The sequence below is a fragment of the Cercospora kikuchii genome, assembly GCF_019650295.1.
Source record: "Cercospora kikuchii DNA, contig_00001, whole genome shotgun sequence".
Lineage (NCBI taxonomy): Eukaryota > Fungi > Ascomycota > Dothideomycetes > Mycosphaerellales > Mycosphaerellaceae > Cercospora > Cercospora kikuchii.
The window spans coordinates 2494258-2520657 of NW_025408582.1; the positions used below are offsets into that span (position 1 = coordinate 2494258).

The 26400-nt window shown below is 52.3% G+C and overlaps 13 protein-coding genes across 13 annotated transcripts; 9 read left to right on the forward strand and 4 right to left on the reverse strand.

The window, feature by feature from the left end:
* Window positions 1-545: 545 nt before the first annotated feature.
* On the reverse strand, window positions 546-2269 carry CKM354_000093500 (uncharacterized protein; the record flags this gene model as incomplete). The annotated part of the gene is made up of 2 exons (XM_044796042.1): window positions 546-2165; window positions 2225-2269. 2 exons carry the CDS (start codon window positions 2267-2269, stop codon window positions 546-548), a joined length of 1665 nt encoding a protein of 554 aa, XP_044651977.1.
* An 842-nt stretch (window positions 2270-3111) lies between these two features.
* On the reverse strand, window positions 3112-3816 carry CKM354_000093600 (uncharacterized protein; the record flags this gene model as incomplete). The annotated part of the gene is made up of 1 exon (XM_044796043.1): window positions 3112-3816. One exon carries the CDS (start codon window positions 3814-3816, stop codon window positions 3112-3114), a length of 705 nt encoding a protein of 234 aa, XP_044651978.1.
* Window positions 3817-4123: 307 nt separating this feature from the next.
* On the reverse strand, window positions 4124-6000 carry CKM354_000093700 (uncharacterized protein; the record flags this gene model as incomplete). Its single annotated transcript, XM_044796044.1, has 5 exons — window positions 4124-4649; window positions 4797-5055; window positions 5107-5285; window positions 5334-5557; window positions 5608-6000. 5 exons carry the CDS (start codon window positions 5998-6000, stop codon window positions 4124-4126), a joined length of 1581 nt encoding a protein of 526 aa, XP_044651979.1.
* A 910-nt stretch (window positions 6001-6910) lies between these two features.
* Window positions 6911-8423, forward strand: CKM354_000093800 (uncharacterized protein; the record flags this gene model as incomplete). The annotated part of the gene is made up of 2 exons (XM_044796045.1): window positions 6911-7686; window positions 7742-8423. 2 exons carry the CDS (start codon window positions 6911-6913, stop codon window positions 8421-8423), a joined length of 1458 nt encoding a protein of 485 aa, XP_044651980.1.
* A 303-nt stretch (window positions 8424-8726) lies between these two features.
* On the forward strand, window positions 8727-10582 carry CKM354_000093900 (uncharacterized protein; the record flags this gene model as incomplete). Its single annotated transcript, XM_044796046.1, has 2 exons — window positions 8727-9013; window positions 9091-10582. The coding sequence occupies 2 exons, from the start codon at window positions 8727-8729 to the stop codon at window positions 10580-10582; spliced, it is 1779 nt and encodes a 592-aa protein (XP_044651981.1).
* Window positions 10583-11887: 1305 nt separating this feature from the next.
* On the forward strand, window positions 11888-12387 carry CKM354_000094000 (uncharacterized protein; the record flags this gene model as incomplete). Its single annotated transcript, XM_044796047.1, has 4 exons — window positions 11888-11963; window positions 12031-12126; window positions 12182-12306; window positions 12355-12387. 4 exons carry the CDS (start codon window positions 11888-11890, stop codon window positions 12385-12387), a joined length of 330 nt encoding a protein of 109 aa, XP_044651982.1.
* Window positions 12388-14110: 1723 nt separating this feature from the next.
* Window positions 14111-16641, forward strand: CKM354_000094100 (uncharacterized protein; the record flags this gene model as incomplete). The annotated part of the gene is made up of 2 exons (XM_044796048.1): window positions 14111-14188; window positions 14245-16641. 2 exons carry the CDS (start codon window positions 14111-14113, stop codon window positions 16639-16641), a joined length of 2475 nt encoding a protein of 824 aa, XP_044651983.1.
* A 1400-nt stretch (window positions 16642-18041) lies between these two features.
* CKM354_000094200 (uncharacterized protein) lies at window positions 18042-19520 on the forward strand (the record flags this gene model as incomplete). Its single annotated transcript, XM_044796049.1, has 2 exons — window positions 18042-18461; window positions 18942-19520. The coding sequence occupies 2 exons, from the start codon at window positions 18042-18044 to the stop codon at window positions 19518-19520; spliced, it is 999 nt and encodes a 332-aa protein (XP_044651984.1).
* A 682-nt stretch (window positions 19521-20202) lies between these two features.
* On the forward strand, window positions 20203-21116 carry CKM354_000094300 (uncharacterized protein; the record flags this gene model as incomplete). The annotated part of the gene is made up of 2 exons (XM_044796050.1): window positions 20203-20528; window positions 20582-21116. The coding sequence occupies 2 exons, from the start codon at window positions 20203-20205 to the stop codon at window positions 21114-21116; spliced, it is 861 nt and encodes a 286-aa protein (XP_044651985.1).
* Window positions 21117-21591: 475 nt separating this feature from the next.
* Window positions 21592-22329, forward strand: CKM354_000094400 (uncharacterized protein; the record flags this gene model as incomplete). Its single annotated transcript, XM_044796051.1, has 1 exon — window positions 21592-22329. The coding sequence occupies one exon, from the start codon at window positions 21592-21594 to the stop codon at window positions 22327-22329; it is 738 nt and encodes a 245-aa protein (XP_044651986.1).
* A 27-nt stretch (window positions 22330-22356) lies between these two features.
* Window positions 22357-23079, forward strand: CKM354_000094500 (uncharacterized protein; the record flags this gene model as incomplete). Its single annotated transcript, XM_044796052.1, has 1 exon — window positions 22357-23079. One exon carries the CDS (start codon window positions 22357-22359, stop codon window positions 23077-23079), a length of 723 nt encoding a protein of 240 aa, XP_044651987.1.
* A 143-nt stretch (window positions 23080-23222) lies between these two features.
* On the reverse strand, window positions 23223-24557 carry CKM354_000094600 (uncharacterized protein; the record flags this gene model as incomplete). Its single annotated transcript, XM_044796053.1, has 1 exon — window positions 23223-24557. The coding sequence occupies one exon, from the start codon at window positions 24555-24557 to the stop codon at window positions 23223-23225; it is 1335 nt and encodes a 444-aa protein (XP_044651988.1).
* Window positions 24558-25651: 1094 nt separating this feature from the next.
* Window positions 25652-26006, forward strand: CKM354_000094700 (uncharacterized protein; the record flags this gene model as incomplete). The annotated part of the gene is made up of 2 exons (XM_044796054.1): window positions 25652-25900; window positions 25953-26006. The coding sequence occupies 2 exons, from the start codon at window positions 25652-25654 to the stop codon at window positions 26004-26006; spliced, it is 303 nt and encodes a 100-aa protein (XP_044651989.1).
* Window positions 26007-26400: the final 394 nt, after the last annotated feature.

The following is a 26400-nucleotide window of genomic DNA, read 5'->3' on the forward strand; positions in this document are numbered from 1 at the left end:
CGGTGTACTCCTGCGGACCAGGATTTGAGGGAGCTGCCTACTTTGGAAAGCTGAACGGAAGCAGGAACTTGTATATGCTTATGCAGTCGACTGCCCACATGAGACGGCACGGAATGGGGCGGAATAGTGAACAGGATCCCACTCAGCAGAAATTGATGACGTGCTATGCAGTACTGGGCGCATGATGTAGCTTGAGACAGCAAAGCAGTACGAGAAGCAGGAGTCAACGCTGTATATAGATAGCCGGGAACATACGCATTACGGAATTGAGCATGCAGCTCTGACCGGCTCCGATCCGCTCACATATTGCACTGAGATTTACTGATGAAAGTAAGCACCGGAAAGTGGAGAGTACTAGAGACAAAGTAGTCTTTCTCTTCTGTCGTCATTGGGATTCTTCATCATCTCGCTATATCATTCATGCTTCGCTTTTTGAATCACACTACATCTACACGTTTGAAAAGAGTCGTCATCGCTTCATGCATATCTCACACGCCACCCTCTATATCCCTGACCTGGGTATTTTCGTTGCCAGTAAGACCAGCTTACGTCTTGACATCTGGCTCAGTGCGGCCAACGTACTCTTGCAACTTGAGCAAGTCTGTGGCAAGCTTGACGTTGTCCTTGAGGTACTCCTGAGCATCCAAGCCGTACTTGCTCTTGTCGTTCTCGTGCTTCTCGATGTACAGACGGATGGTGGCACCCGAGCTGCCGGTTCCCGAAAGACGGACAACGATGCGGCTGCCATCATCGAACTTGACGTAGATACCCTGGTTCTTGCTCACACTTCCGTCAAGGTCCGTGTAGCTGAAGTCATCGGCTTCGACGACCTTGCGGCCAGAGATGTCGCTACCGATGAAGCTGTCCTTCTTGGTTGTGATGAGCTCCTTCACGTGTGCGACGACCTTGTTGGCGCCTTCACTCTCGACGCCTTCATAGTCGTATCGTGTGAAGAAGGTGCGGCCGTAGATGTTCCAGAAATCGTGCTGGATGCTGTTGATCGAAGGTGTGCTGCCGGTCTGCTCACCAACGCCAGCAATGATGTTGAGCCAGGCCACGATGGCCCACAAACCATCCTTCTCACGAATGTGGTTGGAACCAGTGCCGAAAGACTCCTCACCACAGATGTTCATCTTGTCTGAGTCGAAGAGACCGCAGAAGAACTTCCAGCCAGTTGGGACTTCGTAGCTCTTCAGGCCCTTCTTCTTGGCGACAAGGTCGACTGCGCCAGAAGTAGGCATGGATCGTGCCAAACCGTAGACACCTTGCTTCTTGAAGTAGGGGATCAGATCGGCGTAGTGTGCGATGATGGCGAGCGAGTCACCCGGTGACACGAAGGAGTTGGCACCGTAGATCATGTTCCGGTCACCGTCACCGTCTGATGCAGCACCGAAGTGAATGCCCTCCTTGTCTACGCGGTCGACCAGCGACTTGGCGTAGACGAGGTTGGGGTCTGGGTGGTGTCCGCCAAAGTCTGGCTTTGGCACGCAGTTTTGTGTGCTGCCCTTCTGTCCAAGCTCTTTCTCGAAGACGTCAACGCCGTAGTTGCCTGTCACACCGCTCAGGCCGTCGAAGAGGATCTTGAAGTCTGGGTTGTTCTTGAGGAACTTCTTGATCAGGTCGAAGTCGAAGATGTCCTTGAGCATCTTCACATAGTCCTCGGTGCTGTGCACGATCTCGACCTCGAGTGGGCCGTAGGTCTTGGTGCCGATCGTGCTCAGATCGATATCGGGGATGTCTGCGATCTTGTACTCAGACAGAGTCTTTGATGTCTCGTAGATTTTGTTTGTGACGCTCTCGGGTGCAGGAGCTCCATTGGTCAAGTTGTACTTGATGCCGAAGTCCTCCTCTGGACCACCAGGGTTGTGTGACGCGGTGAGCAGAATGCCGCCGGTGGCCTTCTTGACGCGGATGAGGTGTGATGCAGCGGGGGTGGACAGGATGCCGTTCTGGCCGATCAACAGTTTCTTGACGCCGTACGCAGCTCCGATCTTTGCGATGAGCTGGGTGACTTCAGGGTTCCAGTAACGTCCATCACCGCCGACAACGAGAAAGGCATCTTGAGCACCTTCGGGGATGGAGAGGATGATGGAAGCGACGAAGTTCTCCGAGTAGTTTTGTTGCTGGAAAACCTTGACCTTCTTACGCAGGCCGGAGGTTCCTGGCTGTGACAGCGTCAGTGTGCTGCCAATGGGCGGTCAAGTGGGGGCAGTCGACTGCGCACCTTCTGGTCGCCAAATGGCTTGGTCTGAACAGTCTTGACGCTCATGATGGGGGTGTCACTCTTGAGCAAATGTGTATGAAAGAGGTGAAGTCGGTCAATGGTGCAAGGAGAAAGAGGGTGTGTTTATAAAAGAAATCGCGGTGGATGAATTGTCGATCATGCCTGCCCGCTGTTTGCCCCGCCAAAAGTTCACTTCAGCACCTTGAGGCAGGGTCAGCTCAGTTCAACGCACGATGATGAGAGCTCCGGAGCCTGTTCCTCGCCACGCCACTCCACTCCACTCGGCCTTTCATGGCCAATCACTGTTGCCGCCCAGACGACCTGTTGAGAGACGAGATCGGCCCTGCCAGTCGAGACTCTTTCTTTCGCTCATCCACCACTCTCGAATATGGAAGGTTACCATACCCGCTGCATAAGTCCGATGTATTTCCACGCGCTTCATAGTAGGCGTATCGCAGGTGGTCGAAGTTCCACTTCACAGATGTATAGTATGCATGCATGGGCATGCAGCGGACAGCGCTGGTTCGGAAAGTGTTATCCGTTGCAGAGCTACATATATGCAGACGTGACGTGGGACACCACACAGACCGCCATATAGCTCTTGTGTCGTGCAGAGTCCGGCCAAGAATTCACTGCTTTGGCAATCAATCGACCCACAGTCATTGCCCTGGTTCATACTAGGCAATTCGCCTGTGGTAGGAGTGATTGTGTGTGACTATGCGACAATCCATAGCCTCTGGTCAGACTTTCATCGAAGTCGAGCTTGTAGAAAGATTTGTTGTGCATCATAACTGAGCATTGAACACTTATTCCTACCAGATAGTGCATCTGACGTCTCTTCTCCAGGAATTAATTTCTTTCTTTCTTCAAAGTCTCTTCCCAGCATCTCAAGCCGCAATATCAAAACTCGTACCACACCCACAACTACTCTTCGCACCCGGTATCCCTGTGACCTTAAACTGACTCCCAATCAGCTCCATCGTGTAGTCCACGCTACTCCCATTCAACAGTTCCAGACTTGGTTCGTCCATGACCACTTTCGCTTTGTATGCTTCTCCCTCGTCGTCGCTGCCTCCTATCCGCTCCTCATTCTCAAATACCACGTCTTCTTCCTGATCGATATCCTTGACATCAATGAGACTCATGAGATATTGAAAGCCATGACAACCCCCACTTTCTACGCTGACGCGGAGGGCTGTATTCGGATTTGAGTCTTTGGAGGCGATATTCTGGAGACGATGCGCGGCGCGAGGAGTGATATTTATAGTCATGGGTTGGCCAGAGGAGTCCTGTTTGGGGTTGAGGATTGCTTTCGCGGGTCCGCGTTGTGATCGGGTGGTAGAGAAGTGGTGTTTCTGAGGCACGTTGGACGTCTGCGCACCACGTTGCGGTACTTTCGAGCTGGTACTATGCGCTGGCGATGCTCGCGACACTTGCGATTTCTGCCATGATGGGGCGAGGAAGTCAAGGTATAGTGGCGCTGGAGCGTGGAAACTCCGCTGCGAGGACGCGAATGTAAGCGTGCGGGTCGCGCTTCGTGAGGATGATCGTAGTGCTCGTGCGCACGTTCGCGATATGCTAGGAGATGCCATGGTGGTGTTGTGGACTTGCTGTTTGCTGGGACTGTGTTTCTTTGACGCTGCACGCATCATGGTAGAACTATTGGTAAGCCGAGGCGCAGACGCCGACTTTCGGCCCGAGACGGCCCTGGGGCGACGTCCTTTATACTTCATACAAAGTGGAATGCTGCCACTCCCTGCGAATACTACCAAAAAAAACAATTGCGGATCTTCAACAATTTGTATTCATGCCAAGGTTTCATTGTACAATTCTGAGCAGCGAATCTATAATTACTGAGCCGAGATTCAGAGCATATTGTCTCTTCCCTTTCTCACCGGCTTACACTTCAGTCGAGAGCTTCTTCTCAAGCACCCATCTCGTAGCCTCTTCATACTCCGCCTTCTTTTCCGCACTTTCCTCTTCATCTTCCAGCAACTTCCGTCGCAATGCGCGGAAGACCTCGAGAACATCATCAAAGCACTCGTTCACAACCCAACCATCCCTTTTGAAATTGCCTCCCTCCTCAAGTTTCTCCCAAAAGTCTTGCCAGCCATTGAACTCCTCTGCGAGATCTTTGTCCATAGTGTTCGAGTATTCCTCGTCGCTCATCTCCACAGGGCACTCCACATCTGGTGCAACCCAGTCCCAGTGTCGTATGTACCGCATCAACCAATGTCGAAGTGTGTGCGCATTGAAGTCGGCGCCAGCGTCTATCAGATGCGGCAGAATGTCGAAATTCACTTTCGAAAGCACATAGTCCCAGATATCAACCAGTATCTCCGTCTTCTCGCAAGCATCTATGGCAAAGTGCTTGAATATCGCGGTGCTTTCACAGGCGGAGCGAGTCTTCGTCTGCTCTTCATCACTGAGCTCCAGAAAGTTTTAAGGTAACTTGTGCAGTTCCTCGCCAGTGAGTTTGAGAAAACTGGGCTGAGAGGTAGTGTAGAATAGAGGACCAGCCCAGCTATTTTGCCAATCTGCTATGGAAAAGAGTTGGCCGTCTTTAACGTACAAGTCGCCCGTGTCGAGTTTGCAGTGGTTCAGGACGGACTGTGACCATTCCGGCGGCCCGGGTGGCAAAAAAGGAATTATCTTGCGAAAGCGCTCATAAGTCTCAATTTGAGAAGAGACCTCGTCCAAGGTGGAAATGCGTCTGGTTCCTTTGAAAGCTGGCATGGCTGGCTGCCGCTTTTCTGTTGGCGGTTTCCACTGATTGAGCCAGGCAATCTCTCTGTCCACGATGGCTTCCAGGTATTCCTGCGGTGTCTGCCCTTGGTCGAGAATTAGCCTACCTCCCTCTTAAATATACAGCGGACACTCACAAGGCCCACGAGATGCAGGCAGGTTACCCCTCCCTTCTCGCCAAAATGAGGGATCGGTAACTGGTCCAACCATGAACCGGTCACTAACCATGCTCTTCACGGAATCTGGATGAGGGCCATCGATGACAGCGGGGACGCTTCCGGGAGGAGCGTGGGCCTTGAAGTACAATGCTCCGTAACTGAGGGATCATCAGCTTAAGGCGTTGGATAACATTGGACCAACGTACTGCTTGAATGTGGTGGAAAGTAATCTGGCCTGGATATCGACAAAGTCCTTAGCGATCCTGATCTTGGCTGGCAGCTCCAGTTCATGTTCCCAAGCATATGCGAGCTGCTTCGCTCCAGCAGCCTCGAGATCTTCCATGATGATGAACTCAGAGCCAACAGGGTTGCTCGCGTTCCCACTCCAATCTAGAACTTCGGGCACTGGTATATGCAGGATGTCTCGCGCCTGAATCTCATCAGCTGAAGCCAACATGGGCTATAAGGATAACCACTCACAAAGGCCATAGTCGCGATTTCAGACAAAGTCGTGAGCCTCGCCGGGCAGGCGAAAGTATACGGAATGCGCGCAACCACGCTTCGGCCGTAATTCATCTTCAGTTGAAGCACCCGATTCTGAGCGCCATCGAATATTTTCTCAATCGAGACACAGGAGCGCGCATTCACAGTACCAATAGCCACTTTCTTCAGCTCCTCAACCTGGAATTTCCGGTAGCGGCGAGCGAGTTGCTGCTCCTCATTCCAAATCCATCGTGCTCGATCATAGCGAAACAGCGTTTCGTGTTCAGGTGGTGGTTGAGATGTCGAAGAAACGTGCCTCGTTGAAACTAGAGGCCGCGAAGTCTTTGAGAAGCTCACATCTCTCGCGAGGATGGGAAAGAATGGCCGCATAGCTCGAAGGGCGAGAGGTCCATGCCACGATGTATCTGCTTCTCTAGTCAACTTCGTCCGCGGTGACGAATCCACGCCGCCATAATGAGTCATGCGTGAACGGACGTGGACTACATCCTGTCAACCGTTCCGTGGAAGTGCAACTTGGGTCCAGGAGGCAGCCAGTCTGGCACTCTGGAAAGAGCACTTCTGCAGCATCCGACCTTCACAGCAGGCCACGTCGTTATGCAAGCTCTGAAGTGCTGACGAGGCAAGACTCAGCCGCACCCATTTGAACGATGGTTGTTTATTGAAATGACCTTACGCACTATGTGTCTTCACTATCGTGAAACCGTCGTGGGTGAGGCTCGATCTAAGAGTGAGAGACCACGGTGGCTGGAAAGTGCTGCATCGCTTGGTTGATACTGGCGCGCTTCATCGACCAAAGGTTATTACAGCTCGAAACTCTCCCTGTTGGAAGGCTGCCCTTCTTCAAAAGAGCTGAAAGGGTGACTAAGCTGAGAGGTGTTTGTTCATCACCGAGAGTTCCTGGCGCCACGAAAGCGAAAGCCAGAGGAGACGGTGCCAAGAAGGTGCCCTTCGCTCCTACTCCTGCTCCATCTCTTCCAAGACCACAGCCACGACCGTCTCCTCGACAGCTGCGACAGACTATGTAGGAGTCGCACGTCCAGCCATTAAGTGCTGGTCTGCTAGTTTCTTCAGATATTGGAATGCTGCAGTCACAATGTAGCACTCATTGACTCGACGCGTCAATCCTGCTCGCGTCGGCACCTACCCCTCTTCGTAGCCACGGCAACATTGCCCGAGGTGTGAGACTGCATGTAAGTGAATAATTGACACTTCTACTAGAGCATTCGAGACAGATCCCGAAGAGATCAATTCAGAATCACGATCCCACACAATACCCAAAATGTCCAACGCACCGCCTCTACCTACTTCCAATGCCGGTCCACGTCCCTCGGCATCCGGCCGCGTCCCTCCCATCGCCAGACCATTCGTGAGCGAGCGAGCCGCCAAATTCCTCGACACCATTGAGAAGTGGGTCAACGAAGAATGTATTCCAGCCGATCAGGTCTACGCCGCTCAGATTGGTACTGGCGACGACAGGTGGGATGGACACCCTTCGATCCTCGACGATTTGAAGCAACAAGCTCGCAAGCTGGGCTTGTGGAACATGTTCCTGCCCAAGAACCATTACGCAAATTTGAGCGAATACGATACATACGGAGGAGCTGGAGGCTTTACAAATGTCGAGTATGGGTTGATGGCCGAGCTGCTCGGACGAAGCAAGATTGCTTCCGAAGCATGCAATTGTGCGGCACCAGATACGGGTAACATGGAAGTGATTGCTAGATATGGCTCGGCAGAGCAAAAGAAGAAGTGGTTGACACCCTTATTGGCTGGCGAAATCAGATCTGGATTCTTAATGACAGAACCGGACAAGGCCAGCAGTGATGGCAGCAACATCAGCTTGAGCATCCGCAAAGAGGGTAATGAGCTTGTCTTGAACGGAAGCAAGTGGTGGAGTTCAGGTGCCGGTGACGATCGTTGCAAGATCTTCATCGTCATGGGTCTGAGTGATCCCAACAACCAGGACAGATATGGTCGCCAGAGCATGGTGCTGGTGCCGAGCGACACAAAAGGATTGGTCATCCACCGCATGCTGAGTGTGTACGGATATGATGAGTATGTTTCCCCCATCGCTGCTCTGTGCCTGTAACTTCCACTAACATCTCAACAGCGCGCCACACGGACACGGCCACATCTCCTTCAACAATGTCCGCGTCCCACTATCGAACCTGGTTCTCGGCTTCGGCAAAGGCAACGAGATTATGCAAGGCCGACTCGGACCAGGCCGTATCCACCACGCCATGCGATCAATTGGTTCTGCAGAAGTTGCGCTTGAATGGATGATCGCCCGCCTTAACGACGACCGCAAAATTCCTTTCGGCAAGCCACTTCGCGAACATGGTGTCCTCCTCGAATGGGTCGCCAAATCCCGCATCGAAATCGACGCAGCCCGCCTCGTTGTCCTCAACGCGGCGATCAAGATTGATCAAGGCGACGCTAAAGCTGCACTGGTCGAGATTGCGCAAGCAAAGATTCTTGTCCCGACTATGGCATGCACAGTCATCGACCGCGCTGTGCAAGCTCATGGCGCTATGGGCGTGTGTCAAGACACTCCTCTCGCCAATATGTGGGCACACATTCGGACGATCAGAATCGCAGACGGACCAGACGAGGTGCACTTGAACCAAATGGGCAGGAGGGAAAACAGGGCGAGAGCCAAAGAATGTATCGAGTTAATCCAGAAGCAGGAGAAGCGTGCTGCAGAGCTATTCAGGCAACACGGCGTGGAAGACAAGCAGCTTGGTGGGCGAAAAGTGAGAGGCGTGCAAGGCATGACGAGGTCAAAGTTGTAGATTTTCAACTATAGCAGTTCATGAACCCCCAGGCACATTCAATGTAGCAAGTCACAATGAAAAGCAGCGTACATCCCTTCGTGGTTATTCTAGCCTCGCTCGTCCTGTCCAGTCCAGCACTAAAACTAAATGTAGTCACACCCCAAGATTAGCCTTTTGCCAAGAACTTCTACTTTTGAACTTTCCCTCTGACGAGAGTCTATGATCTTTCCCCACCTACACCAAAAGTATATCCCTTGCCCACTCACTTCTCATGCGAACGCTCCGTAGCGCCAGACTCAGTCATTGAATTCTGCGCTAAACATGGGGATCCAGCGTTTTGGTCTCCGCATGCGGGACTATGCGACGAAAACCACGCTGGGAACCATAACGAAATCATCATCGGCTGGCCAGCAGCAGCAAGCACCGGTACGGAGGAACATTGCCATAATTGACGGACCAGGTTTGGCACACTATATCTACTATAATCTTTGCGATTCGTCCTCGTCTTCGTCTACGACAGCGACGACGACTTCGGCAATAACATATGATTCCTGCGCAAAAGCAACGATCGCGTGGCTGGATAAATTGGTGGGGTATGGATTCAAAATGTAAGTGAGTTTTTTGCAAAATTTTGATATATCGTATATATGCTCCGATACCTAACCAAGGACGATTGCGAGGATAGTGACTCCATCTTCTTCGACGGAGCCCTTCCAGCAACGAAGAAAGATGTCCGAATTGATCGTTTGCAGAACTATATTGCGCGACTGCAAGCTTTCAAGCAGTCCTCAGGCACGAGTCTATCTTCGCTGAGTGGCTCTGCCAAGAAGAGCTTACCACCACCTCCTTTCTTGGTGTTTGCTGTGGTCGAAGAACTCATCCGCAGTACACAGTATGCAGACCTGACGTACGTGGTTCCTGGCGAAGCGGATCCGTATTGCGTTGCTGCTGCACAGGCCATTCCGGAAGATGATGATTCGAAGATCACGATATTCTCCGACGATGCAGATTTGATCGTGTACGAGGCGTGCAAACGTACGAGGGTAGTGCCGTTTCGTGATCTGTCGGAAACTGAGGTCGGCGGGACGACGGTTTTGCAAGGTGATGAGTATCGGCCAGCGGATATCATCGAGCGAAGAAAATCGTTGTTCGGATCGAGCTTGATCAAGCCTGCGTTTTTCATGTCGATAGACTACTACTGCAGTCTGGAAAAGGCTTCGCGACTCTCTACGGGTGCGGACCTGGATGATCGCGACGAGTTCAAAGCCTTCGCACGGCAATTCGAGACAGCTGAAGAGGTGCAAATGCTGGCTCGTGTACGCCAGGATCCCGATTTGAAGAAGGCGTTGACAGCTCGCGATTCTCGGATATCAGAGTTGTTCCACCAGATGAAATCGCACGCTCGAGGTGAGACTACGGGACCGATAAGGGCCTATCTGCCCTTCGTGATGGACGACCCGACTCGAGCGACTGCATGGGGCGTCGGACTCGACATTCGTCTGCTTGGCTATTCGATACTACTGCAGAGTCAGCAGGACACCAATGTGCAGGAGTACAGAAGAAGTGGGGCGAGAATGTCGGCGACACTGCTAGATGTGCTGACTGGCGACGAGCTTGCTCCTGCTACATCGCGGCTTGCAACAGGTGTCAGTAGCACGCTCGAGGAGACTGCAATTGAGCATCGCCTGGGTCGGGACGATGCATGGCGATATCTGATTCTTCAGCATGTGGTGTTTCATTTCCGCAGCGAGGGAGTTCCAATGCCGACAGCAGACGATGCTGTACATATCGTGCTCAATAGAGAGCCACGCAAGTGGCAGGTACTGCATTTAGCAGCACAGTACCAAGCAGCGTACTATTCGTTTCGAATGCTTCAGCAACTGCTTGCTGATGTAGAGACGAGTGATGGGGCGCAAGCGACACTGCGACGACATCTGCAAAGCCTGCCGCGCATTGCGGTGTTCTTCAACGATGGAGAAGGCTCAGATCGCAGACACGAGCAGCAGGTGTGGCGAGAAGCATTGCGGCTATTGTTCTCGTCGGTCGTCGAGGAGGAACACGGAGATCAAGGTGACCGCAAGCAGGCCAAATCGCGGAAACGGGCGAAGAAGGCGCACCAGAAGCAGGCAGATGGCGCTGGTTTGGCGAAGAATCCGTTCGCCATGCTTGTCGACTGAGAGACTTTGCGCAACAAACAAAGAAGTGAGGATTGCCAGACGCATTTGGCAGAGCAAATCGGTAATAGTGAGACGAGACGGGAGTTGCGCAGTCGGTCGGTCAGGAAGCAGCGCTAGTGGCTTGAACGGCTGCACTCCCAGCGGAGGCTGCGTCTGGCTGCGCGCTGGCCAGAGTCAGGCGGGCAGGCGCGTGAGCATAAGGCCGAGAAATGCGCGCAGGACATGATAGATGCTGCAATGGCCTGTTGCGCTATTGCTGCGAATTGGCGCGCGTTGTTGTGGAGATGAAGGCAGAAGCAGAGGGTGCGCGTGCGGGCAGGAAACTGGCGTGGACTGGACTGGAGCTGTGTTGTCAGCTGCAGGAGGGCTGTGGGTGACGGGCTACATGCGGGCGCGGCCTGCTGTCGTGCCCGGAGTGATGCAAGTCGCGCGTGTACGCGAGAATACCGCGCGCACCACTGAGAACATTGTATGAGGCAGTTGAACATGGAGGTAGAGATGATTGCAGATGGTGTTCCACCAACAGCAACCGAGTGCATCGACACGGAGGAACGCGTGGAATGCAGCCATGATGTTGTTGTGGTGTCAGGCGCTAGTCACTCCGCTGCGCGACTTCGCTCCGGCGTATTTCTGAGCACAGAGGGGGCAGGAGCGAGCTGGTCGCGGCCGGCGCTCATAGTTTTTGCTGTGCCCACGCCTGTCTCTTCTGCGAAAGCTCTCACTGTCCTCCTCTCAGCGCACTTCACAGCACTTCGCGTCGCCATCCAGAGATTCGCTGTGAGTATCACCACCATTCTGGCGCCGACCCCTCCACCATTGCAACAACACCGCCGCGCATTTTGACGCGTCTCAATTGCGATTGCCGTCAATGAGACGTTGTTTGGGAGCGCAATCATGCCTTCTCCATTCGACATCCACCGCGCAGTCGCGTTGCATTCATCGTCGACAACCAGCATTTATCTCTTCACCAGCTAACGCGCCTCGACCACAGTCGCAACACCACCACCTCAATCATCTCCACATCGATTAAGCGTCGAAGTAAGTCCATCCCAGCACCTTCGCGTCACTTTCAGGCCCAAGTCGCGACTTTGTTGTGTTGTGTTGTTGCGCCCGGCAGCTTTCAGCTTGCAGAGGCCCTCACCACAACACCGCAGCAAAGCTCGACCAAAACACGCGCATTTACCAACTTCTGTCGCGCATCACTTTCCACACTTGTTTCCTGGTCGCGTGAACTTGTTCACTGCACCGTCACCAAAATCGCAACGCCTGCTGACACCTCTGAAGCACCGACACACCAACTTCATCATGCCTAAGGAGAAGACCACCACCCGCGGCTCCAAGAAGGCCGCTGGCAAGGCCGACGGCGGCAAGAAGAAGAAGGGTACGTCTCAGCTGACCTTTTGCGATTGCGCACGCGCGAGATTCCAGTACTGACGCGTCGCCACCAGACCCAAACATGCCAAAGCGTGGTCTGTCCGCCTACATGTTCTTCGCCAACGACACCCGTGACAAGGTCCGCGACGAGAACCCAGGCATCAAGTTCGGTGAGTACTCACTTCTCGAACAGCTTCGCAATGCGCGTTTGACTGACTTTCACAGGCGAGGTCGGCAAGATCCTCGGTGAGAGGTGGAAGGCCTTGAACGAGAAGCAGAAGGCCCCTTACGAGGCCAAGGCTGCCGCTGACAAGAAGCGTTACGAGGAGGAGAAGGCCGCCTACACTGCTGTAAGCTTTGCTGCTCTCAATTGACGAAACAGTGCTGACCAGTCCTAGGGTGGCGATGCTTCCGAGGAGGAAGAGGAGTAAACCACTCCGCTTTATTGACTGCAAGCATAATGAGGGTTCCGCGCTGCATTCATGCACTTCGACTGGACTCGAGTGCTTCCCAGTCAAGACATGCGGCGTTTTACTTGCTCGATGGGACGGGGGGAATCAATGATACCAAGGGTTCAGCGATACTGAACTCGAAAGCCAGCTTCTCAGCAGATGGCTTGTGTGTACTATAAGCGTGCTCTCAGAAAAGGGCGCGAGCAATTTCATTTGTGATGCCAGACGTTTGAGGCTTTCCAATCTCTCTCTGCGTGTGCGATGAATGCCGCAGGTGCGACTTTTGAGTCCGCAGTACTTGCTTCGCGGAACACTGAACGGAGCGATCAGTAATGGACCTGCGTGGTCTGATCACGCAGCATCTGGATGTCTCTGCTATGAGTTGACTTGACACCACGAGCCAGATGGCAGAAGGGTCGATTCAGGAGAATTAATATCGTGGTTCAAAACACAGATTCCAATATGATGATCTGGAAATTCCCATCTTGAATTTCTTCGTTCGCGATGGGTACACTTTACTTTCAACGTCGTCCAACCTATAAGGTGTATGGTGCTCCTTGCTGGTGAGTTCTGTGGATCTGACTGTGAGTGCTTCCACCAACCAGTTCGTCTCGGCGCCGATGCCAATTGCATGGCTCGGCAGCTTTCGCCCGACCTGGCAAACTCTCAATGCGCCGAGCCACGAGCGCGCAAAGACACTTCTCTTGTACGCGCTCATGGCACTGCATGGTAAAATGGTGGGGAGATCCACTGGACGAGGTCCTCTTCTTCACACACGCAGCCAGCGCTCCACCAGGGTTTCCCTCTCAAGATCAGGCTGGTGGAGCGCTTCGAATTTCAGCGTGATCGGCGAATAGAAGGTGTCAGCCAGGACTTCTAGTTCGCGCTGTGGAACTTTTGGCGCGAAACATTGCATTTCGAAGCGCGTGCTGCAAGAATAGAAACAAAATACAGTAAAACGTGCAGTAGACAAAGGGCAAAAGCCGACTGCCCGCGGTGTCGATCGGACAGCAGTGTGCCGACGCGTGTCGTCTTTCCTGTTGCCGTCACAGCGCAGAAATCGATCGTGTGCCGTTCTAGAACGCCAAACGCTGCTGTCACAGGGACCACCAAAGCAGCTGCAGAGCTGGTCTGCTGGAGCTTTGAGTGTGCGTGGGTGGAGCATGGGTTCCCCAATGTTTTTGTGCATCGGTTGGGAGTGACAAGCGGCACCTCGTATTTCTAGTCGTTCTGGCATGCGTCTTCTGACGACACCACCACACTTTTCCTGTTTCAGGGTCTTACTACCTACTCTTCTTTCGCCCGATTTCTTCTCTTGCGCAAGCACCCAAGACCTTTCCAAGAACCGAACAGCTTCGCTCGTGGGAAGCTCGTGATTCCACACCACCACCCCCCGGCCGAGGCAATCGAGCAGGCATTTCCTTGTTTCTTCTTCCAAACTCTCGTTCCTGGAGTTCATCTTTCGCTGCAGAGCTCCACCGCCGTATTCTCTCAGCATTTTGCCCTTCTCAGCAATTTTTGGACCACCTTACCCACAGTCGTTACGTCGTATACATTGCGCGAGGGAGGACAGGACGCAGGATAAGGCAACACAAATCACACCTTTGTGGTTCTTTGTCACTAGAATAGTGCGTTGCGGTACACTCGACATACCTCGCGCTGGGCCGCCGCAGCAGCAGAAAGTTCCGCACTTTCTGACACCATGGCGAGCCCAAACATGGGCACGCGAGATGCCGGGCAGGACTTCTTGAAACTCCTTTCAAATCCATTTCGAGCACAGGTAAGTTTGTACACGTGAGGGCAACGAGAAGGCCGATCTGATCTTCCACTTTCTAGTTGGCGGGAGAATCTGCCTTGGCCTCCCTCATAACGTCGATCGTCCTGACAGCAGTCCTGGGACTTCTATTCTGCTTCCTCCGTCCGTATAACAGTGTCGTCTACGCCACTCGAGCGAAATATGCCGATTCGAAACACATGCCTCCGCCCATTGGCAAGGGACTATTCGGCTGGGTGAAGCCGCTGATGCAAACGAAAGAGCCAGACTTGATCAGGACTGTGGGTATCGACGCGGCGGTGTTCATGCGAGTGAATCGCATGTTGAGGTCCATCTTCACAATTCTGGCCGCGATCGGTTGTGGCATCCTCATCCCGGTCAATGTGATATCGTCGAAACAGTTCCTGAGTAGTACAGGCTTCAAAGTAGAAGGAGCTGGAGTCTTCTATCTCTTGACACCACAGTACATGATTGGCAATCAAAAGCTCTGGTGGTACGTTGCTCTCGCGTGGATATTCGATGTGGTCATCTGCTATTTTCTGTGGAGGAACTACAGAGCCATTACCAGAATGAGAAGGCAATACTTTGAGAGCGAGGATTACCAACGAAGTCTGCATGCCCGCACATTGATGTTGACGGATATCCCAAAAGACATGAGATCAGACGAGGGCATCGCAAGAATCACGGATCAAGTCAAGGCAACACCAGACATGCCTAAGACTTCGATTGCAAGGAATGTCAAGGATTTGCCGGACCTTGTGGAGCAGCATGAGAAATGCGTCCGTGAACTGGAGGAACATTTGGCAAAGTACTTGAAGAATCCGGATCGACTGCCCGCGACACGCCCGACATGCAAGCCGCACAAGGAGGACAGATCGTTTGGCAGCTACGCGAAGGGCCAAAGAGTGGACGCGATTGAGTACTTGACCGAACGAATTAAAGGCCTCGAGATGGAGATCAAGGAAGTGCGCTCCGGTGTGGATAGACGAAACGCCATGTCTTATGGATTCGCTTCGTACGAACAAATATCCTCTGCACACAGCGTGGCATATGCAGCGGGCGACAAGAAGCATCAAGGCGCGTTCGTTCATCTCGCACCCAAGCCGAATGCGATCATCTGGAAAAACATGAACTTGTTGCAAGCCCAGCGAAGGCGGCGCGATTTTGTCAATGGCATGTGGATCGTGTTTTTGACACTTATTTGGGTCGTACCTAATCTGATGATCGCCATCTTCCTGGTCAACTTGGACAATCTGGCGCTACTCTGGCCTGCATTCCAAACGAGCATGCAAGCACATCGAACCTGGTGGGCCATCGTGCAAGGTGTGGCAGCTCCGGCAATTACTACAGCCTTCTACTTCTACCTGCCTTCTATCTTCCGGAAATTGTGCATTAAAGCTGGAGACATCACCAAGACGAGCAGAGAGCGGCACGTCTTTCGCAATCTCTACAGCTTCTTCATGTTCAACAACTTGATAGTCTTTTCGCTCTTCGCTTCCGTTTGGCAGTTGGTGGCGGCAATCATCGACGGCGGATCCTATGCGGACGTGGAGCCGTTCCAGAAGGTCGTGATTGGTCTTTGCCAGGTGTCTACTTACTGGATCTCCTGGATGCTGCAGCGAAATCTTGGTGCCGCAGTCGATCTCAGTCAGCTGTGGACTTTGATTTGGGGCTCTTACTCCAGACGATTCCTATCGCCGACGCCACGAGCTTTGATCGAGTTGTCTGCTCCGCAAGCTTTCGATTACGCCGCATATTACAACTACTTCCTATTCTACGCCACTGTGGCCCTCACCTTCGCTGTTCTACAGCCACTGATCCTTCCTGTGGCTGCACTATATTTCTGGATCGACTCGTACATGAAGAAATATCTACTCATGTATGTCTTCATCACCAAGTACGAGTCGGGCGGCATGTTCTGGCGTTCGTTATTCAACCGGCTCCTGTTTATGACATTCTTTGGCAACCTCATCGTCGCATTGATCCTTGTGGCTTTCAGCTTCATCGATGTGAATTGGCCAATGTTAGCAGCCTTGGCTCCCTTGCCACTGCTCCTCATGGGATTCAAGATATATTGCAAGAAGACTTTCGATGACGATATCCATTACTACACGACTGGACGTGGCTTGCAAGCGAACGAGGGCGCTCTCGTTGACGGCAAAAAGCGCAAAGGAGACCGAGTCGGCGTTCGCTTCGGACATCCCGTGCTTTACAAGCCATTGATGACACCGATGGTGTCGTCCAAGAGTCAACATCTGTTGAAGCAAATCTACAAGGGTCGTACGTCCGTCGATGAGCCTGTCGAGACCGGTGGGTACAGCGATATCAACATGGACAGCATGAGCGTACTGAAGCCAGGCAAGAGGAAACAGGACAGGAACAGCCTGGGCTGGGAGGTCGTTGATGAAAATAATATGGATTTCTGTTGTGAACTGACACTCCACTGGGCCCTGCTGTGAGTCATGTATATTGGTTCCTATATACCCGGGACCCCAGACCCTGTATACTAGCCCCTATATAGTACCATTCGATAGTGTAGATAGTTTTGTATCCTCTTTTGCCCGACAATACGAGAGAGGGTCCCTTAGTGCCCCCCGATAACATGCGACGATACGCGACTTCGTAACAGGTTATGAGCCCGGGTTAGCGCTATTGTATTCCAAGCTCCGATAGAAGGCGAGGCGCGGTTCACCGACAGAGTACGGAAGCCGAAGGCAGGACAACAGGAACGCTATTGGCAACAGCGAGACACCGAGCTAGAAGAGCAAGGAAACAGCCCGAGCTGTGGCTGTATAAACAGGGACAGTAGCAGCAGAGACTGCGCCAGGAGCCTGCGGGTGAAGACAGGCACACAGAGGAAGGACTGTGCCCTCTGTGCTCAGGGACAAAGGACAATGTGCCCCTGTATAAAGAAGGAGCAAAACCCTTTCCATGGTTAAACATGAGTCCCAGATTGCAACTGGGTGTAGGACCCCATGGACCCTAGCTGAGGGACTGAAAACAGCGGTGCAGCTGCATGCAGAATTGCAGCCAGCCCACCTGCAGCTGAGACCAAATGCAGAAGAGAGAAGAGCATTGAGGAATGATAGTTAGAGTGAGGACACCAAGACAGACAACAAGGGGAGAGGATGTTGCAACAGAGGGCTGCAGAAAGTGTAACAGCAACCTGCAGTACACCAAACCTGCTGTTGGCAGAATAACACTTCAGAGACTGCACCCCAAGCTGTCTGGATTAGTACCTTATCTCTGGTGCTGGGAGAACTTGCCAACTCTCAAAGGAAGATCTTGCAGTAACCAAAGGCTTGGTTTATACCAGATATGTTATGTTCAGGGAGGAAGCAGTTGCAAGGCAGTTCTGACATGGACTGCTGATGGCTCATAACACTTCAGAGACTGCCTGAACCTCTCACTACCTCTGGAGGCCAATGGTGAATCCAGGATCAAGAGGAGTCATGAACCTACCTTTGTCTTATGGGATAGCTACAGGAAGTCCTGAGCTGGAGGGTGCCAAAGTGGTATGCTCCCTTGATTCCCATATGCCAGCAGGAAAGCACGGCTGCTTGATAGCCGGATCATTCCAACAGGAGGCTCTAATCTGAGGAGGGACAGAGGGTGACCCATGTATAGGAAGAACCCTGCAATCATTTGACTTTTCCCCGCTTTGATTCTCCTTGGGACAGAAGGACAACTTTCCATCTGACCCAATACTAATTCTACAAGACTACAATGGATACTCAAGACAAATCCTCCGGACTTCAGAAAAGACCATGCCCAATCCTATGCAAGGACAATGCAGAAGGATGGTTCAGAAGGATGGAAATCTTCTTGAGGGGAGAAGACCTGTATCACACAATCTCCCATGAGACACACACCCATCACCCCAAAGTCACAGTACAAAGCAATCTGGTGGATATCTTTGTGCATAGGGGAGGATGATGAAGAGCTGGTCTCAGAACTCCAAACTGCAAAGGAGGTTTGGCAAGAGCTGAAGAAGAAGTATGCAGACAACCAAGCTACAGGAAGGAAACTTCTGAAGCAGTACTTCAGTTTCCAAAAGGCAGAGGACATGAGCATTGATGGAGCATGGACACACCTTCAGGCACTTGGCAAAAGGATCAAAGTTGCCCAACCTGAAATGGCTGCTGCCATAAACCCAAAGGCAAGAGCACAGGTACTCTTGTCTGGGCTTCCAGAACAATGGTCTACCATCAGAGATGCAATAGATGGTCAACCCTCACTGTCACCTGAAAGCATACTCTCAATCCTTCAGGAGAAAGAGGTGAGCATGCCTGCAGGCAGCACACCTGTGGCCTTTGCAGCCCGAGCTGCATCATCAAGAGGATCATCATCTCACAGAGGAAGAAGATCAGACAGCAAGATGTCTGACAGACAAGGACTGAGATGCAAGCTATGCAATCAAGCTGGGCACTATGTTTCAATCTGCCCATACTTGGAAATGGCCCAAGGAATAATAAAGGTGGTCTCTGAGAACAAGATCTCAGACTCAAAGGCCTTGGCCCTAGTTGCACATGATCAGGATGATGATTGGGATGAGGAGGTGGATTGAACAGCCCCAGTGCACTGTCAAGGGGAGTGTTGTGAACTGACACTCCACTGGGCCCTGCTGTGAGTCATGTATATTGGTTCCTATATACCCGGGACCCCAGACCCTGTATACTAGCCCCTATATAGTACCATTCGATAGTGTAGATAGTTTTGTATCCTCTTTTGCCCGACAATACGAGAGAGGGTCCCTTAGTGCCCCCCGATAACATGCGACGATACGCGACTTCGTAACAATTTCGAACATTACAAGAACCGACCTGAATTCCGAGACGAAGCCGGCGGAGATGGAGAGCTTTACGGTCGTGCTGGAGATATGATCCGCCCAGGAACTCCGAGCTCCATCGCAACAGGCCTGACACGAGTTGGCGATTGGGATTCTGACTATGGCCATTCTCGAGAAGCGTCTGGCAATTCCGACTATCACCACGACCGTAGCGGAAGCCAGTCGCGTGATACATCACGGACACGAGTGCCCGGCGCGGAAGCGGGTTACGCCATGCCTGCTGGCTACCACCAAACCCCATCGAACCTGCGAGGCGAGTCGCCAATGGGCCGTCCTTCTTTTGGCCATCCAGCGATGTCCCGAAATCAGAGCCGAGAAGGTCTGGTGCAGCACCCTGCTCAAATGGGTGCCAGCACGCCTGCTGGTGACCTGGGCTACGGACAGGTGCGATACGGCCAAGTACCCGGAGACACACCGGGTTATGACGCTAATGAGGAAGATACGAGTTATGATTACTTCCGGAGAGGAAGGAATAGAGATGCTTTGTAGGTGTTTGTTTTGAAAAATTTCAAGGTGTTCCTAGGGCAACGGAGATGCGTCCGAGCGATGCTGGTGTACAGATGTTTTGACTAGAGGGCAATGCCTACAAGGAAAATGATTACGAAAAAAAGTTGTGCTTTTTGAGAGTGCAGTGACAGGTTGTAATACGAATGGAAGCAACGGCAGCCGGTACGATAATGGCATTGAGGGTGGCATGCATTAGCGATGGTGGGAAGGGAGCGAGAGCATCACGGAGGGTGGAATGTATATATGTACATATTCCTAGAGTGTTTTGTTATGAAGTCTATGATACGAAGGCCTCTGAGGTGCTACGTCGAAGAGCATTCAGAGTCACGGGATGTGAAGAGAAGTCGCTCCTACTCCATGAGGGGCGCGTTCACCGTGATATGTGCAAAGCACAGCCAAGACAAGCTACATGTGTGCTTCACACCGATTACGCCATCACAGCTCTCTGGACGACCACCTCAATGTCTAGATCAATCCCGCAGTGATCCTCCACGTGTTGAGACGCCGTGGCTGGAATCATGCAGGTGACCTCGGTTTCTCAGCCTTGTGTGCTGCGACTTTCCACATCTCAGCCTTGCGACGTGGGGAGGTACAAGAGCAAGACGGTGGTCTGATATATCGAGGATTGTATCGAAAACACGGCTGAACAGCATCATCATCGACCATGTCGCTCCTATCATCCTTCGTCACGGCCTTGACAACTCCCTTTTCCCCGGCTGCGGATTGCTTTGGACCCACGTATTCGATTACGAATGGAAGCAACGATACTGTCAAAACGTCTTCTATTGTCCTCGGACGCGGTAAAACTGCCCCACTCACAACGCTATTCCATGGGTACACAAGCTCTTGCTACCCAGAAGGAGCTTTCAGCGCTGTCTTCGACATGCCCGCAGGTGGTGGCCATTTCTCGCCTGGATACTGCCCCAGCGGTTTCACGACAGAGCTTGCTCGGAGTGCTTCGCAGACGAGCAGAGCATTCTGCTGTCCCACGTATGGACGTATGTCACAATTTTATACAAAACACGTGCTGACGGAGATGTCAGGTCCTGGACGCTGGACATTGCTGGTGACATTGACCGATCGTTCAACTGTTCCACCCTGGGTTTCGCCACTGTTGTAGATGGCGATGGCACTGCGTACTTGACCTACGCTTGGCAATTCCTGAGGGGGTTTGCTGTAGCTTTCGAACCGAGCGACGAAGTTGTCCTCGCCAGTGTGACTGGGGTCAGCTCGTCTGCAAGCACCAGCAATACAGACTCGAACATAGCTTCGCCAGGCGCAAATGGAGTCTCCACAGCAGCTTCTACTAGTACCCAAACACTCTCGCCCGACATTCAAAGACCTGAGTTATCGATAGGTGCAAAAGCTGGAATTGGTGTTGGTGCTACGTTAGGCGCCTTGCTGGTGCTAGTGGGCATTGTGATATTCTTCCGTCGACGCAATCAGGCGCAAAGGCCTCGAACAGAATTCGACTATCGTGAAGATGGACGTGAAAAGCTGATTGGACTGGAGCCGATCCCGACTTCTATGGAACTGAGGGAAGGAACGTCAGATGGAGATGGAAGGCTTTCATGCTAGAGCTGATCTCGAAGATGATAGAGTTGCATGGGAAGTACCTGCCCATAAGGGGTGATGGAGTGGCACATCTGCAAGGATCATATCAACGACCGATATTAGCATTTCAAGACGAGCATCAGAGATGCTACGACAACTGGCGGGGACAGTTTCCAGAGACGATCTTGCTCTCTTTCATGACCTCTGCCACGAATCAATGCCCCAGAAGTAAGAAGTACGTGAGGTCTGAGGTGAACATGTCACGGGAAAGAGGGGGAACAGGATGACCCAGGAGAGCACGTGAATGATTTCGTTCACCCTCTTGCCCCGTCTCCTCTTCTTGAACGCTTCTTGCCGGCTGCGGCTGCAACCACTTGTGACCTCAACGAATCGGATTTGAACTTCTCACGACTGCTACTCTTCGACTCCAGTCATCAGCGCAACGGACGCCGCGGACCGGCCGGGACTTGTGCTGCGCGTCTTGCCCACTTCCACAACTATGTCGACACCCAACAACGGACGTGATCTGTTCACAAACCTGCCACTCGAATTGCTGCATGAGATTGCCGGATATCTGCCACTTCACCATCGATTGAAGTTGCGCACCGTCTTCAGCAAAGCTCTGGAGGACACCGTGGCTGAACTCGTCGGGCCGATACTCAAGACCATCTACCTCTCCCCCAGCGCTCACTCCATCTGCAAATTCCACCGACTACTTTCGAGCGCTTTCTACAGACGACAAATACGAACCGTTGTGTACATCCCTCGGACGATTTCAAGATGGCGTCTCGAGAGAATTACCTATCTGCATGAACTCGACTTCACACACAATATCTCCCTCATGGAACCTCTTGCGGATTGGAGCTATGACTTGTACAAGACTACGCACGACGAACATATGGAAGGAGACTTCTCGATGTTTGCCAATTACTTCTTGGCAGCTGATCTGGCTCAGTTGTCCCGTCTCAGCCGTTTAGTTGTGGCGGATGGCGCAGACGTCGTTGGCCTCAACGCAAGCAGGCTGTGGTGTGGTCATGCGCATGTGGAAGAACGATGGCGATTGGGTCTCTCCGTTCTGCGAAAGGCCGCTCAAGGCATAGCTGCTGAGCGCATGCTAGAGTTGCGAGACGATCAAATGAACGACGATGCTGCGCTACACGACACAGCACTTTTCCTCGCCGCAGAACAAGGGCAAATGAAGCCGGCCGTGCTCACGCTGGACTTCCCGAAAAATTAATCGCTGAAGAGAGTCACTGAATTGTTGATGTCGTTGCCGCCCAAGTTCGGCAAACACTCCGTCATTTCCAATGTGAGAAATCTCGAGATCGGCTTGCCATGCATGACCGATGAGAGCTCTTACCGCAAGGAATGCGCGAATGCATGGTCTTCTATTGCAAATGCTGCAACGCAGCTGGAGAAGCTGAAGATAGTGGTCGAGAACTCCACTGATAGCTTCATGCTAGCTGCCAGCCCAAGAGCGGTAGATCACTTTCTGCGCAACGAGCGCTACGCGAAACTTCAGATACTCGAGCTGACCACTGAGAAATATTCGTATGGATGTATCAGCGCAAAGGAATTCCTGCAATGGATGAAACAGTATGGGAGTGGGTCACAGCTGCGTGAGATCAAACTCAAAAACATTCTGTTGGTGCCATTTCCGGGCGAATGTTACGCCAGCGAGATCGTACTAATCAACAAGTCCATATTTAAGCAGGGGATTCGCGATGTATTGCTCGAGGCGCGCAAACTCGGTCTGCGTTCCTTCGAAATGAAGATTGACCGCGTGCCGCAATATACGTTGCCTCACTCTCCATTCGCGAGTGCACGATCTGCCTATGCGCTGTGGTTCGATGAGCTTGCAGAGGAAATGCAGGTGCGACTTGGTAAGGACAGCTGGGATTTCGGCGAGCATGTGATGGACAGGCGTTGGAAAGATAATGATCTCTTTATGGAGGATGCCTGGATGGAGTGGCCGGCCATAAGATAAAGCGCGGCGATGACGCTCGAACTGCACCTCATCTTGGAGGGCCTTCAGTGACAGGGTTGTCAAGAATTGGCGGCTAGATCTAAACCGCAGGTAAGACTTCTCAGGCCTTATTCAGGTGCTGCAGCATAGTGAAATAGATAAGCTCATCTTCTTCCAAGGTCAATGTCAAGCACTTTTGTCATCTCGCCGTCCTTTGTCCCGCTGCTTTCATCTGATATGCCGAAGAAAGGCTTGATGGCGGTATCTACTACACCTTCGACAAGCCCGCGAATCAAGTCCTGCAGCTCTGAACCAGTTTGAGCGAAGTCCGGAAAGGCGTTCACTTCCAGAAGCCACGCGACGCCATTTGCATCGATTAGAAAGTCGAGTCCAAACACCTCAAAGGCGTTGGGAAGAGGCTGGAAATGAATCGTCATGCTTCGAGCTGCGGCCTCGAAGATTTCCCCCGTCACTGAGCAGATTTGCTTGTACACCTCGTTCTTCCAGTTGTTGTCCAGCCTGCCCTCAACGTTATCTGGCAGGGACCAGAAAGGGTGCACGCTACCTTCTCTTGTACCATCTTGTAGACAGGTGTTGGTGAGGTGAGATGAGAGCTCTTCGTTTGCTCTTGACGAAGTAGATGGTGCACGATAAGTCTCTGCAGCAAAGAGTGCGAGCATCGGCTTGTACACATAAATCCGCAATGCACCTACCGCCAGGACATATGTCCGAACATGAAACTTACGACCACCTGAAGGGTGAGTAGCGGGCATCAGAAGCGGTGAAGCAACGTAAGGCTGAGCGATGAAGTGCCTCAGCTGTGAAGCCATGACTCCGTTGCCATCCTCATCACCGCCATCAAGTTCTTTGTCACCGGAATTTGAATACACGTCGTCGTCCTCATCGTCCGAAGCTGGGTCCCATTTTTCAAAGATGCTCGTAAGCTCCTCTTCAGAGCTGAATAACCTGATGCCTTGACCACGGTCACTCATCCCGGGCTTGAGAATCCACCACTCACGCTCCGGGTCCTCCTCATCGCGGGAGTCGTTACGGGCCCAGCTTTCTTTCAGCTCATACGCTTCGAGCAGAGCATCGTCAAGGAACTGAGCATAGTCGACTTCGAACTCCACGCTAGGCTGTACGTGCTGCTTGAGCAAGGAGGCCGGGTGCTTCGTGAGCCAGTGATTGACGGTGGAGGAAAGATAGTGCTTCCGAATGAGTGCTTTCCTGATGATGTAACTGTTTGCCATGCTGGACGAAGAATTTTGCATTAAGTGATCAAAGTCGACGCTCTCGTACTGCCGCCATTGCAGAAATTTGCAATCTGAGTGTGGCAGTTCCGAAACATCGTTGATCAGAACCAGTAGATCGGATGGCAATTTTGCGTTGAGTACGGAGAGTAACAGCGGTTGGACATATCCATCCTCATAGTCAACGCTGGCGAAGATCTTTGTTGCCTGTCCACAGTCGGTCTGATCTGCAGGGAGAGCAGGGGCCATTGGATGGACGGAGGAAGCTGGACTATCCGGAAAGGACAGCGGATGTCCCAAGGCGGTGATTGCTCTCTTCAGCAGACCGATGTCATCAAACGGGTGGGTTGCGGGGAGGCTTGCAACCAGCGGTAGAGGGAATGACAGGAATACGAGTTCTGCAATGAGTGCCATGGGTTGGTAGCTCTGCGCGGCATCGCTGCCCGGCCCGTGTGCGCTAATTTTCACAACCACAGGTTGGAAGCGGAGCCACAACATCATCTCCATCACTGACAAACGTGTTCCACACCGACCGTCCAGAATCACATGGTACCCAACGGCCCATCCATCTGGATATGCGTGATGCCGAGCGCACGGCGGTTGTTCTCCCCAGGTGACTGGCAGAGCCGGGCTTGGTGACCGAGTGCCTGTGGCGGTCAAGAGCTCCGCCAGATGCGCAGATTCACGCTGCAAAGCGCCTTGAAGACTTTACACTCGTGATGTTCAGAAGCAAAACTGACACTGACAAAGTTTTGTGTAACTTGCTTGTGTAACTTCTAGCATCCAATATGAAAAAGAAACTACACTTTCAACTTCGGAACTCATCTCAAGCACAGCCTCGACTCGGTGCCGATCATGCTTTCAGGCACTCAAGATCCACTTACGACCGAAGGGTACCGACCACGCAGGACACATGCTTCATGCTGGCCTGTGAGGCTATTGACTGGCCGTGAATGCAATTGGATCTTGGATCTGAGGGCATACGATGCATCTGCAGGCATCGAAATTGATGTCGGTGTGTAACCTGCAGGAAGTGAGACCAAATTCCAACGCTCTCATTGCGTATGGCAACAGTCTACCAAAGAACCGAGCGCTGATCGTGAACCTTCACCGAGTGTTGCTACAGGACTGTGAATGCACGTGCAAGGGAACGCGGAGCAGAGGCGAGAATGAGTGTGCTGGCTACTGAGCTCGAGAAGTATAAGAGCAATCATCTTTCCCGCTTCTCAGATTTTCTCATCAGCACCAACAATCTAATTAACTCACCACAGTCAATCACTTAATCCCTCAAAAAATCTTCAAGAAGCTTTTAGCTCGCCAAAAACAACCAATCCACCATCAAAATGCAGTACTCCACCATCTTCACCATCCTCGCCTCCGTGGCCGTCGTTGCAGCTATGCCTCAGGCAGCTGTCAGCTCCCAGTGCGGTGCTGGCAACGCCGTGTCTTGCTGCAACACTGCAGGTGACAGCGATCTGATCACCGCTGTTGTCGCTGGCTCTTGCTCCATCCAGGTTCCTGTCATTGCAGCTGCCATCGGAAACTCTTGCAATGCTGGCAACACCTTCTGCTGCCCATTGGACCAGAGCTCCGTAAGTATCCTATCAGTGAGGGCTGCCACATCTCAGCTAACAAGTCTCCTAGGACGGCACCGTCCTCGACGCTGGCCTGCCATGTATCCCAGTCAACGTCAACTAAGCGACCTCGTTACCGTTCACAACCATCGATTCATCAGCACGTCTCTGGATCACTGGTTGCTTCGTCAGCACTTCTTTGGATTACTGGATGCTTCGTCAGTCTTTCTCTGGATCGCTGGACCTCGTCCGCACTTCTTTGGAACGCTTGATGTCTCAATCAGCACTCTTCTGGATAGCTGGATGCTTCGTGGCTTTCGATAGTCTCGAGTTGATCACGATTGCATAGCGAAGGATTGGTTTTGATGTAAATACTGTAAATAATAGACCGTCGGAAAATTGGTGCCACAGAGCTTGGCATAGCAGCGATGTATGTAGATACTATACTACTGCTTGTCTTGCTCGATCATACGCATTTCTCACCTTTTTTTTTCATGCAAAGTAGTCGTAAATTCAGC